Below are 18,886 nucleotides of genomic sequence, written 5' to 3'. Positions count from 1 at the left end.
CATACATAACCAAATTTAATAACGGAATTACCATGCTTAACATTGAATCCCAACTCGAAACTTGATACGTAGTTATAGGACATTATGGCAATTCACCATGCTAAATTTCATCACACATCTAATGATGGAACACCTTTGAAACTATCGCAGTCGAATACCAACTTTTACGCATATCTGTTTTTCGTGAACATAGCATATACCCATACATAGTCAATTTTAATAACAGAATTAGCATGCTAAACATTAAATTCTCACCTTGAACGTTGATACGCGGTTGTAGGACATAATAACAATGCACCATACCAAATTTCGTCAGACATTTCATGATGTAACACCTTTAAAACCAACGCAGTTCTATACAGACTTTTGGCTAAATCTGTTTTTCCGTAGCGTAGCACGTACCTATACATAGTCAACTTTAATAACGGATTTAGCATGTTAATAATCGACTCCCCACCTTGAAACTCGGTACGCAGTTGTAAGACATTATGACAATGCACCATGTCAAATTTTGTTACGCATTTCTTGATTGAACAACTTTAAAACTAACGCAGTTCCATACCGACTTTTGCGAGTGCGTAGCACGTACCTATATGCATACTCAACTTTCATAACGGAATTACCGAGCTAAACGTTGAATGCGCAACTTGAAGATTGGTTCACAGGTGTAGGGCAGTATGACAATGGAACACATCAAATTTCATCACACATTTCATGATGGAACACCTTTAAAACTAACGCAGTTCTATACCAACCTCGCGTGAATCTGTTTGCGGGAGCGTAGCACGTACCTATGCGTGATCAACTTTAGTGATGGAATTACATATGTAATTAGGTTTCAACACTTTTACAATGATTCGTCTTGCTTCCTATAACATCCCACTCGAGAAAATGCGTCGTAGGATATAGATGAAACTAGCACCACTCATCAAGACCGCTGAAAACAGTACATTTCAACATTAAGTAGCAGTAAATTTCTAGTAAAGTACAAGACGTGATGATTTCCGAGTGAGCTAAAAAGTAAGTATTGCAGGTATAGTTTACCTGATAACCGAATACTCTGAAATAGAAGTAGATGCAGTGTAAATAGTTGATCACTTGATTAAGTTTAGTGCAAGCAGATAAAACCTATACTTGAGTAGTACAAAATGCACGAGTACTTCGCTATCGCCTCCCTCCACGTAATAAGTGTCTACGGTTTAAGACTGCTTTTACCGATACTCGTCCGTTTCAGTTTTAGATAGAATTCGGAAACCAAATAATTTCATAAACATAAGCTAATTTAATGAATTTACTCGAATGTACTATGCTGCGCTGATAAGATTAATTATAATATACTTATCATGTTACAGCGATTTTTCTAGCGTAGAAAATCTTTAAAATGTAGTAAGCAGGCCAAATGAAGATATTCGTTGAGCTGAATAAACATAAAAATACTCTAGACTACTTTATCGGTACTTTACAGTTACAGTTTTAGATAAAATTTGTCCCTTTCACCTATAATTACAACTCCTCGCTATCTAAACATGTTTAGAATATATTATTTGCGATGATACGAAGCCGTGAAGTACTCAAGTTGCTTTTCGTAGGATATAGATGAAACTGACAACACTCACCAAGACCAGTGATCCACTGAAAAAAGTACATTGTAGCAGTAAAGTCCTACTAAAGTACTAGAAGTAATGATTTCCCAGTTAGTTAAAAAGTAAGTATTGAGGTATAGTTTGGTCGAAAAAGCGAAAAACTCTGAAATAGAAGTAGATGCAGTGTAAATAGGTAATCACTTCATTAAGTATAGCGCAAGCAGGCCAAACCTATACTTAAGTACTGCAAATGTACAAGTACTTCGCTATGTTCTCCCTCCACGTAAAAAGTGACTAGGTTTTAGAGTACTTTATCGGTACTCGACAGTTTCAGTGTTAGATAAAATTTGGTAAGACTTTAAATTTTAAAGTAGTTTGAGCTTACGTTTGTATCACCTTGACAAGTAACATTATCAGACATGAAAATGATACTATCACCGAATATAGAAGTTAACACGCGTCAATGTGCTTCGGAATGCACGAGAAATTGCTTACTAAGAGAAGTATATTGTTGTATACACAATAGTGGAGAGAATATTTAAAATGTAGTAAGCAGGCCGATGGGTATTCGTTTAGTTGTATAGGCATAAAAAAACATTCCCGCGCGCGTCTTAGTATTAGGTGGTAGGGTTAGGAAGTGTTTTGTTTAAGAGCGCGCGGGAATGTTTTTTTATGCCTATACAACTAAACGAATACCCATCGGCCTGCTTACTACATTTTAAATATTCTCTCCACTATTGTGTATACAACAATATACTTCTCTTAGTAAGCAATTTCTCGTGCATTCCGAAGCACATTGACGCGTGTTAACTTCTATATTCGGTGATAGTATCATTTTCATGTCTGATAATGTTACTTGTCAAGGTGATACAAACGTAAGCTCAAACTACTTTAAAATTTAAAGTCTTACCAAATTTTATCTAACACTGAAACTGTCGAGTACCGATAAAGTACTCTAAAACCTAGTCACTTTTTACGTGGAGGGAGAACATAGCGAAGTACTTGTACATTTGCAGTACTTAAGTATAGGTTTGGCCTGCTTGCGCTATACTTAATGAAGTGATTACCTATTTACACTGCATCTACTTCTATTTCAGAGTTTTTCGCTTTTTCGACCAAACTATACCTCAATACTTACTTTTTAACTAACTGGGAAATCATTACTTCTAGTACTTTAGTAGGACTTTACTGCTACAATGTACTTTTTTCAGTGGATCACTGGTCTTGGTGAGTGTTGTCAGTTTCATCTATATCCTACGAAAAGCAACTTGAGTACTTCACGGCTTCGTATCATCGCAAATAATATATTCTAAACATGTTTAGATAGCGAGGAGTTGTAATTATAGGTGAAAGGGACAAATTTTATCTAAAACTGTAACTGTAAAGTACCGATAAAGTAGTCTAGAGTATTTTTATGTTTATTCAGCTCAACGAATATCTTCATTTGGCCTGCTTACTACATTTTAAAGATTTTCTACGCTAGAAAAATCGCTGTAACATGATAAGTATATTATAATTAATCTTATCAGCGCAGCATAGTACATTCGAGTAAATTCATTAAATTAGCTTATGTTTATGAAATTATTTGGTTTCCGAATTCTATCTAAAACTGAAACGGACGAGTATCGGTAAAAGCAGTCTTAAACCGTAGACACTTATTACGTGGAGGGAGGCGATAGCGAAGTACTCGTGCATTTTGTACTACTCAAGTATAGGTTTTATCTGCTTGCACTAAACTTAATCAAGTGATCAACTATTTACACTGCATCTACTTCTATTTCAGAGTATTCGGTTATCAGGTAAACTATACCTGCAATACTTACTTTTTAGCTCACTCGGAAATCATCACGTCTTGTACTTTACTAGAAATTTACTGCTACTTAATGTTGAAATGTACTGTTTTCAGCGGTCTTGATGAGTGGTGCTAGTTTCATCTATATCCTACGACGCATTTTCTCGAGTGGGATGTTATAGGAAGCAAGACGAATCATTGTAAAAGTGTTGAAACCTAATTACATATGTAATTCCATCACTAAAGTTGATCACGCATAGGTACGTGCTACGCTCCCGCAAACAGATTCACGCGAGGTTGGTATAGAACTGCGTTAGTTTTAAAGGTGTTCCATCATGAAATGTGTGATGAAATTTGATGTGTTCCATTGTCATACTGCCCTACACCTGTGAACCAATCTTCAAGTTGCGCATTCAACGTTTAGCTCGGTAATTCCGTTATGAAAGTTGAGTATGCATATAGGTACGTGCTACGCACTCGCAAAAGTCGGTATGGAACTGCGTTAGTTTTAAAGTTGTTCAATCAAGAAATGCGTAACAAAATTTGACATGGTGCATTGTCATAATGTCTTACAACTGCGTACCGAGTTTCAAGGTGGGGAGTCGATTATTAACATGCTAAATCCGTTATTAAAGTTGACTATGTATAGGTACGTGCTACGCTACGGAAAAACAGATTTAGCCAAAAGTCTGTATAGAACTGCGTTGGTTTTAAAGGTGTTATATCATGAAATGTCTGACGAAATTTGGTATGGTGCATTGTTATTATGTCCTACAACCGCGTATCAACGTTCAAGGTGAGAATTTAATGTTTAGCATGCTAATTCTGTTATTAAAATTGACTATGTATGGGTATATGCTATGTTCACGAAAAACAGATATGCGTAAAAGTTGGTATTCGACTGCGATAGTTTCAAAGGTGTTCCATCATTAGATGTGTGATGAAATTTAGCATGGTGAATTGCCATAATGTCCTATAACTACGTATCAAGTTTCGAGTTGGGATTCAATGTTAAGCATGGTAATTCCGTTATTAAATTTGGTTATGTATGGGTAGGCTACGTGCTATACGCTCCCGCAAAACAGATGTACGCAAAAAGTCGATGTAGAGCCGCGTTAGTTTTAAAGTTGTTCCATCATGAAATGTGTGATGGGATTTGGTATGGTGCATTGTTATAATCTCCTATAACTGCGTACCAACTTTCAAGGTGGGAATTCAATGTTTAACACGGTAATTCTGCTATTAAAATTGACTATGTATAGGTATATGCTATGTTCACGCAAAACAGATATGCGTAAAAGTCGGTATTCGACTGCGTTAGTTTTAAAGGTGTTCCATTATTAGATGTGTGATGAAATTTAGCATGGTGCATTGCCATAATGTCCTACAACTTACGTATCAAGTTTCGAGTTGGGATTCAATGTTAAGCATGGTAATTTCGTTGTTAAAGTTGACTATGTATAGGTACGTGCTATACGCCCCCACGCAAAACAGATGTACGCAAAAAGTCGATGTAGAACCGCGTTAGTTTTAAAGTTGTTCCATTATGAAATGCGTGAAGAAATTTGGTATGCTGCATAATCACAATGTCCTACAACTACGTACCAAGTTTCAAGGTGAGGAGTCACATATTAGCATGATAATTCTGTTATTAAATCTGACTATGTATATGTACACGCTACCGAAAACAGATTTAGGCAAAAGTTGCTATAGAACTGCGTTAGTTTTAAAGTTGTTCCATCATGAAATGTGTGATGAAATTTGGTATGCAGCATAATCACAATGCCCTGGAGCTCATTTAGATACGTTTTTTAATTTAGTTATACATTCTAGTTGTTTTGATGTAAGGAAAAATCATTCGATAACTCGATACAGCTACTTTAACACGCGTTGATGTAACTTTCCTCATTTGTATGCATGCATAGCCTACGCGAAATTGGTTACCGGATTTTTCGATTAGTTTATATTCCGTATTTTATTTAAACTAAGTCGATTATTAACATGCTAAATCCGTTATTAAAGTTAACTATGTATAGGTACGTGCTACGCTACGGAAAAACAGATTTAGCCAAAAGTCTGTATAGAACTGCGTTGGTTTTAAAGGTGTTACATCATGAAATGTCTGACGAAATTTGGTATGGTGCATTGTTATTATGTCCTATAACCGCGTATCAACGTTCAAGGTGAGAATTCAATGTTTAGCATGCTAATTCTGTTATTAAAATTGACTATGTATGGGTATATGCTATGTTCACGAAAAACAGATATGCGTAAAAGTTGGTATTCGACTGCGATAGTTTCAAAGGTGTTCCATCATTAGATGTGTGATGAAATTTAGCATGGTGAATTGCCATAATGTCCTATAACTACGTATCAAGTTTCGAGTTGGGATTCAATGTTAAGCATGGTAATTCCGTTATTAAAGTTGGCTATGTATGGGTAGGCTACGTGCTATACGCTCCCACAAAACAGATGTACGCAAAAAGTCGATGTAGAGCCGCGTTAGTTTTAAAGTTGTTCCATCATGAAATGTGTGATGGGATTTGGTATGGTGCATTGTTATAATCTCCTATAACCGCGTACCAACTTTCAAGGTGGGAATTCAATGTTTAACACGGTAATTCTGCTATTAAAATTGACTATGTATAGGTATATGCTATGTTCACGCAAAACAGATATGCGTAAAAGTCGGTATTCGACTGCGTTAGTTTTAAAGGTGTTCCATCATTAGATGTGTGATGAAATTTAGCATGGTGCATTGCCATAATGTTCTACAACTACGTATCAAGTTTCGAGTTGGGATTCAATGTTAAGCATGGTAATTCCGTTGTTAAAGTTGACTATGTATAGGTACGTGCTATACGCCCCCACGCAAAACAGATGTACGCAAAAAGTCGATGTAGAACCGCGTTAGTTTTAAAGTTGTTCCATTATGAAATGCGTGAGGAAATTTGGTATGCTGCATAATCACAATTCCTACAACTACGTACCAAGTTTCAAGGTGAGGAGTCACATATTAGCATGAGCCGTCGAGTTCGTACATGATAAAATTCCTGGTCAAGGAATATGCTTCGGATATAATTTCATCCTTTTCTTCAGTGATCGAAGGTGCTGATACTCGTGATAATTCCATGGTTTGAGGAGAATAGCGAGTCAAAGCTTATTTCGAGATCTAAGCTACTTTGAAAATGAGGATCCTAGGATTTGCCTAATTTTCATCTATATCGTACAATGCGTTTTCGCGTTCCAGAATGACTTATGTCAATGAAAAATAGCAAAATGGTCTCTCAAGCATTGATCATGGTTTTGTTTTTAAAAGATGCCGCGATGTCGGTATAATATTTTCTAAAACTCAAACTTGGACGAAACCATGAATGTGTAGGACTTATGATTAACATATATTGTGCGCAGACAACTTTGTTACAAGAACTATGATATTCCTGTTCTTGCACGAATTACAAATGTGGTATTGTAAATTAGTATATAGCCTACTACACAAAATCCAGAGTCTAAAAGTTTTTATTACAGTTGAGAAAAAAGTACTCGATTCGCTATATTTGAATCTAAAAATGTTAATCCCCGTAAAACGTACTGGGTGTGGGGTTCGAACCCACGTGAACACCTGTTCATTGAAACTTAAGTCCAACGCCTTAACCGCTCGCTCAACCCAGTTCCATTGTATCGATATCTGAGAAACCTTTTAAATTAGGGTAGAAGTAACTATTTGCAGGTAAGTTTCATGAAGTCTCGATACCATATACTTTACTCTGAAAATATTAATCCCCATAAAACGTACTGGGTACAGGGGGTTCGAAGCCTAGACAAATAAGAGGATCGTGATTGAAAATAGATGGAGAATCACTGGATTGAACTTTACTGAATACTCCGCAATGTAAAATTAGTATACACCATACAAAATCCGGATTGTTTAAGTCTTTAGTGTAGCGGAATAGTGTAGTTTTCTAACTACTTTACAAATTCATACGGTTTTTCTTGGTGCGTTCCAGGATAAATGCAATTTTTCACGCTTTTTTATTTTTATTTTTTCATTAAAATTGGAGCTACTGTATATTATTTATCGCCTATATTTAAATTCGGTGTGCTAATGCGTAGAGGTTGAAGCTAAAACATCCTATTTCATGCGGCCAAGAAGTCTAGCACCGCGTAGCCGAATTTAGCATACCGAAAAATATCTACTTTACAAAATTTTCATTTCTTTATGTCCATTAGAGTCGCACCATCTATTTATTTCACGGATAACAAGTTACTCCTGCTTTTATCAGAGGATATACTTTCCTAGGGTTTGCCTACTAACAGTACTTAGTTTAGATTAATGAAAAATATAGTGATTGAAAATAGATCACTGGATTATAGTTTACAGAATACTCCACAATTCTATGTGACGTCCTTGCATGCCAACAACCGTCGAACTATTCGCCACCTCATAAACACTTGAGTAGGCCTACATTTGATGCGTGTGGGGAACACCTAGGTAAATTTTCATATGCGTTTAGTTTCCAGCTCTGAAAGCAAGCTTGGTCTATGATCAATAGCAACTATTTCAACAAATATTACATACCTATTGACAGATAGCTAAGGCACCATGTCGACCAAAAATTATACCTTTTGCCGCCCATACTTTTATAACCCTTGAAGGGGTAAAATTTGCAATACACTAACTTGCAATTGTGAGTCTGTAATGATGGTATTTACTACTATCCACGTGCCTCGCACAAATCGAACAGTTATTACAAAAGTATGATGATTGTTTAGCGAAAGAAAGCATAAAGTCAATTTGACGTCATTTTTCCAGCCTGTCGCAGGCTCAGACTGGCTGATATACTGTATATGTCTGCCACTACACAAGCTTCCAAACCAGGCCTTTGGTTACGTAATAATTAGAGTGCGAAAATATCAATTCATGACGGCCTGGGAGAGCTACGATTAGTATGGTGGGTCGTAAGTTAAACAAGTTTTTACAATTGCGTCGCAACAACAAAAGTTACACTACCCTTGAATTTCTAATTAGGTATTCCAGGTCATAAAAATTAACAATTATTATTCACGATTTTCATTCGCACTCATCCAGGATTTTCATTCGCACCATTCGCACCACCTTCGTCATTCGCACTCATCCGGGATTTTCATTCGCACCGTTCGCACCATCTTCGTCATTCGCACTGCATTTATTTTCATTCGCACGAGTGCGAACCGTCACACAGGTTGAAAAGCACTGGTCTATTCGAATAATTCGATGTTTAATTGAACTTTCCTCTGCATGATCATTAGGGCTTCTATTTTTTGTTGCAGGGCAACTTTGTCGTAGCCGAATGCGGTATTATCTAGCAACAAGGTTTAAATGACTCGCCTCCGGCGTTTATTGAGCGTATCACCCGTATTCTCGTCATGCAAAAATTATGCATGTATTAGTATGAAGCTCAGATGCAGCAAAGTGTGTGAGACTGCCTGTAAAATGGTGCGAAGCAGCGACTCTAATTTCCCGGCTTATAGCAAACAACGACGCTGAAATTTTACTTCAGACGCACCAAAGTGTATGAGACCGCCTGTAAAAATGAACAGGGCGTGATAGGATCGATGTCTCCGCCAGGCAATCCCTTGCAACTGTACCGACATTCTCTGGGTTCACATCATCACCAACCGCAACAGTTACAAGTGACGACACCATACCCTACCCATGCATGAACTCTACCTCTGCTATGACGGGAATGAACGGAAGCTACAATTTGCACATCTCGGAACATCAACCGATCTGGAGGATTTCAGCACGCGAATCGACGCAATAACGATCAACGATATCATTGATATGCTCTTTTTTCGAAATAAAATAAACTCGTACACTATACAATGCTATTTCAATGAGACTGAGTAAAGTGTTAGGAGACATGAAAAGCGCTGAATCGTATGAAATGCGATGACTACAGGGTTCGAACCTACAACCTAGATCAAGATAGTTGGCTGATTCCTCTGTGATGACGTTATGAAATCTAGTTCAACGTTTAGTGTATTACGCGAGAATTCATATTCTCAAAAACAGCTCAGTACGCATAATCATGATGATGTGACAATGAGCGCGGGTGATGATGTGGCAATGGGCGTGCTATAGGTGCGGCAATGGGTGGATGATGTGGCAAGGGGCGTCCCATAGGTGCGGCAATGGGCGGATGATGTGGCAATGTAGGCGTGGCAATTAAGGTGACGTGGCCTTCTGTGATTGGTGCGTAACAAAAGTAGATCATAACACTACTTATATTGCTATCAATTTCTTGTCCTCTCTGCTCGCGTAATCAGATTTTCCGGTAGAGCTGAGTGAGGTGTCTTGGAAACTGTAAGGCCCGTAAATAATAATTAAACATCTTCGGGCGGGCGGACTCGGTGGTATGACTTCGTTACATGATGTTATTTCGTGACCGCCGCAATATCAAAAAATGTAGAATCGCATAAACGTATTAAACGATAGCACGCACACGATTTCAAATTGGTATTTCTTCACTGGCATATAATTTTTCCGTGCGGGATGGTATTTGTCTTGTGAGGTTCAGATTGCCAAGACAGGAACATTCGGCGCCAGTCAGTTAGGCGCCTATGGACAATTAAACTTATATGTATCGGCATAAGCCCAGTACTTTTCGGCCAAGGTTTTCTCGCTGCAGTTCGTTCTGGCACACCTCTTGGAGTCGCATGTTACATTACCCAAAACTTTATATCTCGGTGTTACGTGGCGCGGTAATGACCAACGCCGATATGCCCATTTTTATAAATCTTGCGTATTTTTTCTTGGGTGAAGGGCATGATATGAACATGACTTAACGATGTAACCTACATTTACGCTACTTGCATTTTCGAAGTCATCATCCTCCACCAGCTCTACCGCCAACTCTGATCATGTGGGTGGAGAGAGGATCCAAATTATACAGTATTATATGGAAGAACCAATATTGTTGACACAATTCATTCAAATAATTTAACGACCAGATGCATATAGTAAGCCCCCAGAAGTTGCATCGAATACCCTACAGTGGGCCCAAGATCAGTGTTTATTTGGGTGGGAGGGGGCTGAAAAAATGTGACTTCGGCCCTGGTTACATCTTACAATACACAACCACATACTCCCCAACCGGATCGTGACCACCTCTAGTCGAAAGACAAAGCGTTGCTGGTGTGACGTCATATTGGTCGACAATGTGCTCACAATTTACTTTGAAATCCGCTAGTGGGCGCTGAAGAGCGTCCGGAATTGGTGAAACAAAAATATGGTAACCCTAGTCTAGACAAGTGGCTATGGAGGCAGAGGAAAAGACATGGGCATAAAGTGTCGGCAGTTATTGAACTTGAGAAGGTTGACATGCATTCTTCAACTATTTTTTATGCTCTGGGTATCGAATGCAAAACAAAAATTAATAAATTGCACTTCTTTCCAAGTATATATGTAAATTCAATGAAGCAAAGAATATAATTTGTTCAGAATATTACGAAGTCAATGCAAAAAAAACAATGTTCGTCGTCTTTAGAGGGTGTTTCTGAGTTGGTTGAACCAATATACAGAGGGGGTCAGCAGCGAAGTACTATTTTACCTAAGTTCTCGCGTCATTATGAGTTTAGGCTACTCCCACTTCTACTTGACACTTTTTAGGCAGTATCTTTTTGTCAGACTTGAGATATTGTCAACTAGAAAGTAGCTTTGGCGCATGATTGCCTCCTCTTCAAGCGTGAGGTTGTCATAAAACCTGGGCATAATAGCCCCAGTACCACGGCAACTAAATCAATTTTTGAAAATTGCACCTATTTGTAGTGCCATTACTCTTTTGCGTTGATCAAGAAGATGCACCGTGCAATGTTAACAGTTGTCGCCTGGCATAAATTTCTAAAACTAAGCAACCCTCAACCAAATCTACTTCATGTAACGAATTTCAGAAATTTATTTCTACTTCCACTTGTAGTACTCTTAACCTGTCTTGGAAGTAATTAGTTCTACTTGTACTGGAGCATAAATTACGGAGTTACATTCTACTTCTACTCGGTTCCCAACAATGACTACGCTGACCACCTCTGGGTATAGGATGACCGATCGTGTCACTGCGGTTGAGCTGCTCTAAGATTTATTTGATAGTTACTTCTCTTAGTTCCCTAAATAGCGCACATGTGACATCAACTATTTGTCAAAATCGCGTGTCATTTTCCAAATCCACTTCCATCGCAGTTGCGAAGTAGTGCTAATAAAATCAGCATTGTATAAGGCAACAATGAAGTGCACTGCTTTGTTTAGTCCTGATGTCAGGTTCTCCCAAAAGATACTTCCGATGTGTTCAGCGACATTGTTTTATGTCAGCACGACAGCAGAGCATACAGTATATCCTGATCCTTGCGGGTCCCAGCTGCTTTAGTCATATCTTCCATCCAAAATCAGGCTCCACAACAGACAAACAGTACTGCTTGAACTAACAAATACTCTTACCAGAATATATACCAATCGCTCTACTTCAAATGCCAGAATATAAGTAGCCTACATAGCCTATGATCAGAGTTGAGTACCGTAATACGACTACGTTACCGAGGGATTTCTGCGTAATTCTGACGATGTCATTCGAAATGCTTTGAACAGGACTGACGTCTACCATAGGTGAATCTCTGATTACTTCCACAACAAATTTCCGAAACGTTTACAACCAGAAATCCACAGTACAGTATGCGATATTAAACACTGGAAGCAGGTGCCCGAGAAAGTAGCTTGCTAACCAATTTGTGGTTGCTATGCGTATCTAGTCACGTGATTGAAGTCCTACAAATGGCCTATTCTCAAACTTGCATGAGCAACCGGTCCAGCTCGGATACCCGGTTTTGATAGAGAAACATAAATCAATCATCTCAGAAAACTGCACTAGGGTATAGTGATTTGATTCCAGGATATATACCAATTAGAAATTCGTTATCGAATAATCTATCCATTCTGTAAAGTTTCCGAGCATGATATGATTGATGAGCCGATTAGAAAAATTTTGAGAGTTTAACCCAAGTTCAATATCTACAATCAATCATTCTGGATACACATTACCCAATTAAATCAAACAAAAATAGCATACTGTCACTGGGGTTGGGTTGACTTTTTCGCCGTTGCCCTTCCCCGCTCATATTTAATAAAACGTGTTGTCAGTGCCGTGACTCACCACAGCGAAAACATACTTGATGGTAGGCTACTACGGGACGTGGAGACAGGAGATTTTAGAATGAGATTGTTCTTATCGAAACTCAAACACGACAAACGAGGATGATGATAATAAAAACACACCAGCTTCATCGCTCTCATTTAGCTGTAATAAATGCAGAACAACTTACGTTTTATGATTTAGGCGTGGTGTAGGGGGTCGAGGGGCGCTAGAACTGTATTCATTGTTCAGGGGGCGGTAGCTCAGCAAGTTCGAGAAACATTGCTTTAAATTGATGCATGCGGCTCTTTTTATCTCCTTATCGGTCTCGTGTGCCAGGGCCACGATTTAGGTAGCATATCAATTCTCGACACAGCAGATGACATGCCAATGGCACACAGCACGACTGCATTGTAATACTGATCTGCATTCCCACCTCCGCTACAACAAGTTAGCAGAAAAGTAGCCTACTGTACGGTAGCCTTCGATAAATTCAGCGTCGTTTTGTACCGCGCCGTGATTTCGTAATTTTCGCCGAATCGAACTGCACCGTACCCTTTCCTGCCTTGCCTATGAGCAGGGCATGGTATGGTATGGCATGGTATGGAAGTATGGTATGGTATGGATCGATATTTTGGTATGGAATATGGAACAATGCAAGTATGGTATGGAATGGAAAATTTTAATCTATGGTATGGAACGACATTTCCATACTTCCATACTTTGGTGTTTTATACATGTTATCGTGATCTGTGCAAGCTTCATGTAGCGTACCGTACGTTGTTCGCTGTTCACGGAATACGATCGCTTTTATTATGTGTGAACGTGAACTATTGAACGCTGTGTAGGATCAAATACACTCTTGTGCAACGGTTTTAGGAGCACTTGGAATGGCGTGATTTTGTGATGTAATAATGACAACAGTAATGTTGATCTTCTATTGCAGGGGCTCTCAACTTCCCTTGTATAACGGGCCGCATTTTAACAGCAAAAGACGCTGCGGGCCGCAGAACAATGCTACCTTGTATTCATTGGCTACTATTAAATTTAGGCTATTGTAGTCTATTTACCAGTCGTATACCGGCATTTAGTACATTTCTATGCATTATAAAGTAATAATGGACAGCGTTCGTAAGTTTGCAGCTGCTGCTTGTAAGAATATGTATCTTCTAGCGGCGCATGTAAATCCCTTCATGGAGCGTGCATTACATTCGTTGTCAAGTCGGTATATGCAACTTCAAATCCTTCCACCAGAGAGCCGAACTCTCTGTTCCAATGCGTGGTCGAGCAAGTATAAAATTACTATAACTTTTACAGAGACCATTATCACATTGAGCTCTGAGTGATATGAGAAGAAGTCTGGTGTTTGGGGGCATTTCTGAGCAAACCAATCAACCTTTCTCCTTTCCGTTCATGCCTGGGGCCATGTACCAATAGTTACAGAAGTCAGCTTTGTCAAGTTGATATTTTTCGCTGGTCCCCTCCCCACGTTTGCCCAGCCAACATTTCTCTGCATATGTCCACTCTGATAAAATTCAACCAGATAATTAGTTATACAATGTCGGTGGATTCATCCAAGGCTGTATAAAAGTAGTCTACGCGGCAACGTGTTTCAGAACAGGCGAAAAAAGATTGACTGATATTGATGTTACTCGTCTGGTCAGGATTGAATCAGACGATTGTATCTTCGAAATTTGTCAGGTGATGTTGTCCTTGCTGCTAAGTTCCGGAAACAGCAAATATTCGCAAAGTATGTTACGATTTTATTGAAATCACACCTTCTATATCAGATTTCTTGGGTTTAGCGATATTCGAAGCAATTTTAAACGATGCTTCTGTAACGTCACCGGCAATCTCAACAACCGTTCGCAGTGAGTCAAACACTCTTTCGAAGTGTAGGCCTAGAAGTGTAGTGGGATTCTCTTGAACCAGAGTCCAGCCGAATAACGATTCAAAACAATAACAATCTGAAGTCGAGCATATATCAAGAAACGAGAGCACATTGAAGCAGTGGTTGTCAAACTTTTTTTAGTCACGCCCCCTCCTTTTGATAGGGAAAAATTTCGTGCCCCCTTATCGTCATATAACAAAATGCAACCAGAATGCTAGCAATACAAACGGCTAGTTTGATGGCATGGAAGGTTATAGCCGTTGATTAGAGAATTCTGAAATATGAAATTCGGACTATACACAGAGAAATAACTATGAATTGGGGATAAATTGCGCATAGCGCGAAATTTTTTTCCAGTTGACCGCAGCTTCGCGCCCCCTTCAGATGCTTCACGCACCAAAAGGGGCGCGTGCCCCCCGTTTGAGAACCACTGTCGTCAAGAATGAGTAATCAAACGAAACAGAGACGGTGCGATAAAAGAGCTAAGTATCTAAATTAATTTGTAACAATACGGTGTCATTAGTAATTGTGTTTATAATGAAAGACGTCGCGGGCCGCAAAATATACGTCTGCGGGTTGAGAACCCCTGTTCCATTGAGTCTAGACACGACATCTCCGAGCATAGTCTATCATGTGACGCAATAATTGGTAATGTTGGCTACTCCAACTACCTCATTCCTTGAGTGACGAGAGCTTACAAGCAATCATGATGCAACGTACTCAATGCTCAATAAGATTGATAATTACATTTCTTCTGAAACATCCGCACATTTATACTATTTACATACCGAGATATCTTATTGGTCATATTTCAAACGCTCTCGCATTAGGATTATAGATCAGGGAGTGGGGTAGATTTAGTTTGAAATTCTCGCCACACCAAACACAACCAAATACTGTACTAATAATCACGCAGATCGCTGCAGTATTGATCGCCTGCAGCTGGGATATTTTATGGGTGCGCCTATATTATTAATTATTTTGCGAGTATTTACTTCAAACTTGAACGTGCCTCATGCCAATGTACCGGAAATGCGATAATATTCTTATGGAGCAGGGGCGTGCAACTTCTCTAGTCGGCGGGCCTGATATAGGAAAATTAAGTAGCCTACTTGGCGGCCCGATTAGGCTACTGAATGGATAAATTATTCGCCCATACATACAAGGAATATAAATCGTATTTATTGAATGTATTTTATCGACAGCAATGTCACTTCAAAGTCATTTCTCGCCGATAATGAAAATACAATGTGGATTTGAGAACAGCATTGTCATACAGGCACCGCCATGTCTGCTTCTCTCTGATCAACTAACTCATAGTGCAATCCTTAATTAAGATATCAAAGCGATTGATAAGCCCCTTTACCCAAAATTTACCAAGATATCAATTCATTAGGGTTGAGTACATCGTAAATGCCGATAATGCAAGTCTTTTCGCTTCTAAGAACTTACCCGTAAGCTCCACTCTCGCACGCTGCGCAGTGGCGCAGACCTATGTAATAACATGCGGTCACTAAAATTTGACGTTTAGGCAAGTAGTGGGGAATCTCGGCAGACTGGGGCGGCGGGCCACATTATCATGTAAGACGGGAAACTGTCCGCGGGCCGGACAAAATCTCGTTGCGGGGCGCATGTTGCCAGTCCCTTTTATGGACGGTCGTATAGATAACAATCTGCTGACTATCTCAATTTGCTCGCGGAAGCTGTAGAGTAGAGGTACACGGCACCTCACCAATGTGAACTAAACCTCACCAAAACAGACTCTGTGAAACTATTACCAGGAGTTAGATTCACATCATGGCTAGTTTAAGCAATAATGACATCCGAAATATCAATAATACCGGTGCTAAAAAAGGTAGTACTTTACTTATGATATTGAAGTATTTGAAAGTATGGAATATGTATCAAGTATGGTATGGAACGATGTTGGTATGGTATGGAAAATTACAAGTATGGTATGGAGAGAGTAAGACAAGTATGGAGCATGGAAAATTCTCGTTCCATACCATACCATACCATGCCCTGCCTATGAGTGCCATGATAATTAGAATGTCGCTGTCTCGAACCGCGTGTATATGATCATTGAACATATATATAATATGTATAGGCCTTTGGGTTAATGTTCACAGTAAAGGTCATTCATTCACATCGCCGCACCTCGGACAGACACTGAAACAGATATCGTAGCTCCTGCTTCAATGAGACTTGGCCATGACATTCCGGAACGCGTAGGAGCATCTCTTGTTCGAATTCTCCTCAGTCCTTTCCCAGCATCCCGAGGCCGTAGCTGACCGGGCTGTGCAATACTTGAGCTCATTAGTGCAGACAGAAAGACACTTTATGACGTCTTCAATTTACCTATTAGGCTACTTTGGGAGACAATCGTACTTATTTTTGTAGCAGTTGGGGGACGAAAAAAATAGGGAGACAATTTTGTGTCCCCCTAATTCTTGGCGACATTTTTCCCTCAGTTGTTATCGTCTGTTAAGCAAATCCGTTTGGGACCACGCTCATTAGTCCCTCATTTGCCCCTTACAAAAGAAATCAAGCCATGAAGTAGCAGGAATTTAGAGTTACAATGGCGACATTTTGACCCCTGTATAAACCCCGTATTTTGAAAAGTGGCATTAAGTCGACAACCAATAGGGGGGATTTTCTTCCACTTTTCGCGTGTATAAAATGACACCGCTTTGCATACATGATAGTTTTTGTTTAGGATTCACTCAGTTCGAACCATTCCGGTATATATAGGGATTTTAAGCATTTATACACTGTGTTAAAAAATGACGACACAAAAAATGCTGACCACCATTGTGATGACTCAACATGAGTTCTAGTTGCGATTTTGGTAGACACCGCGGGTAGTACGATTTTAATGTCGACTCCTAATATTTGGGCCCTTATTAGCTCTTAGCATAGACGAAAAGGCACTACATCATTGTTACATGTTGTTCAACACTCGTGATACACATTGTGAAAAAGAATTACGGCTTTACCTTAATACAGCTCCATCAAATATATGTATTGGTTATAGCATGATAAATATTCTGTAGTATTTCTCGCACCCAATATATTGAGCTGATAGGTCGTTGATTTGCTTGTGTCAAGGCCGCTTGAAGATGCTCTGTCAGTTGCGAGCATAAGGAATATACCTTACGTCAGTTATTCTCAACCTTTTATGTCCTTGCGGACCCCCTTTGGACCGTCTCGAGCCTCCGCGGACACCCGACTTTTATTTCTAATTTAGCTCAAATTATTGTTTCCGCTCAAGCCAGACAATGAACAGTGCGGTACAAAAGATGCATTGCGAGATATTGAACAAAGAGGAGAATGATGAAACTACGAAGCGCGGTATTTATTAAGGGTGCCAAATATTATTTCGTGAATGAACAATTAATATTTGAAAATTTTTGCATCTTTTTAATTCTGCTCGCACTATACGCGATTTCATGTAGATAAATGTTTTGATTATTAGGCACCCTTCCTCCACAAAAAATACGCATCATTTATGAAAGTAGGCATCTAAGCGTTGACCATTACCACGCCAAGATGTAAGAAGATATATGAAGTTTGGGCGAGCATGGGTCTCATAGAAGTGTGCCAAAAAGATCGTCAGCGAGAACACATTAGTCGAAAGGGATTGCCCTTATGTTGACCGTAAACTTCGATATAAAAATGTATTTGTACGGGTGCCTAAAGTGCTGGCACATTATATTCATGTCGTGGCAATCTGGACCCCACAGGGCAACTGACATCCCATCCCGAATTATTATTGAACAGTGAAAAAATACCAATTTTGAATCGTGCGCTTCTTTTAGTTTAGTAGCCTGCGTATAGGCGAGTTCAATATCGTTTGATTACATACCGCACAGGAAGTCGGACTGAGAGGATACAAAATTTATAGCAATATACCCGCAATTATCAATATTTTATAGACCTAATCAATCATTAATTATACAAACATTTTACCAGGTCCACGTGGTCGCATCTAAATGGAGACTGCATAGGTCAAAAGTGCTACATTCGGTCAAAGTGGCGATCACCGAATAGATATAGGATTCTTAATTGTATCAATGTGAGGCGAGATGCTATGTAACAGTCCCTGGATTTATGGCTTTTACACCTATACAAGAATAATATATTGCTCAGAACGCAGTAGTCAAAGCAGATGAATATAAAATGTGACCTAATATGGCCGCGGGTGTAATCATCCCCTCTCCACATCCACAACAATTTCGTTGCTAGAGAGAGGAGAACAGCACCAACTAGCATAATAAATAACAATATATCTCGTAATTTTCGAATTATACGCAAGGTCCAACGGACTATGTGACCCCAAACAGCTTTCCATACTTTCGTAAGTTTGTTTTATTCCATAAATTATTGTAATCACCCTATCATCGTCACCAGAAACACATATCTGAGTCGAAAACGCCTGACATCAATCAAGCGTATACGT

General features: G+C 39.2%; 1 protein-coding gene across 2 annotated transcripts in view; it reads right to left on the bottom strand.

The window, feature by feature from the left end:
• The window catches only part of LOC145442453 (A.superbus venom factor 1-like), a 160,987-nt gene that overhangs the window by 107,854 nt on the left and 34,247 nt on the right, over nt 1-18,886 (bottom strand). For both annotated transcript variants that reach the window (XM_080320365.1, XM_080320364.1), the window contains exon 9: nt 16,585-16,723. In XM_080320365.1, the coding sequence (XP_080176491.1) occupies nt 16,585-16,723 (139 nt within the window). The remainder of the gene's footprint in view (nt 1-16,584; nt 16,724-18,886) is intronic.

This window comes from Botryllus schlosseri, chromosome 7, assembly GCF_051294905.1.
Source record: "Botryllus schlosseri isolate E-star chromosome 7, Bs_hap1, whole genome shotgun sequence".
Taxonomy (NCBI): Eukaryota; Metazoa; Chordata; class Ascidiacea; order Stolidobranchia; family Styelidae; genus Botryllus; species Botryllus schlosseri.
Note: the sequence above shows the minus strand (reverse complement) of the source record. Positions and strands in the feature narration are given on the sequence as shown.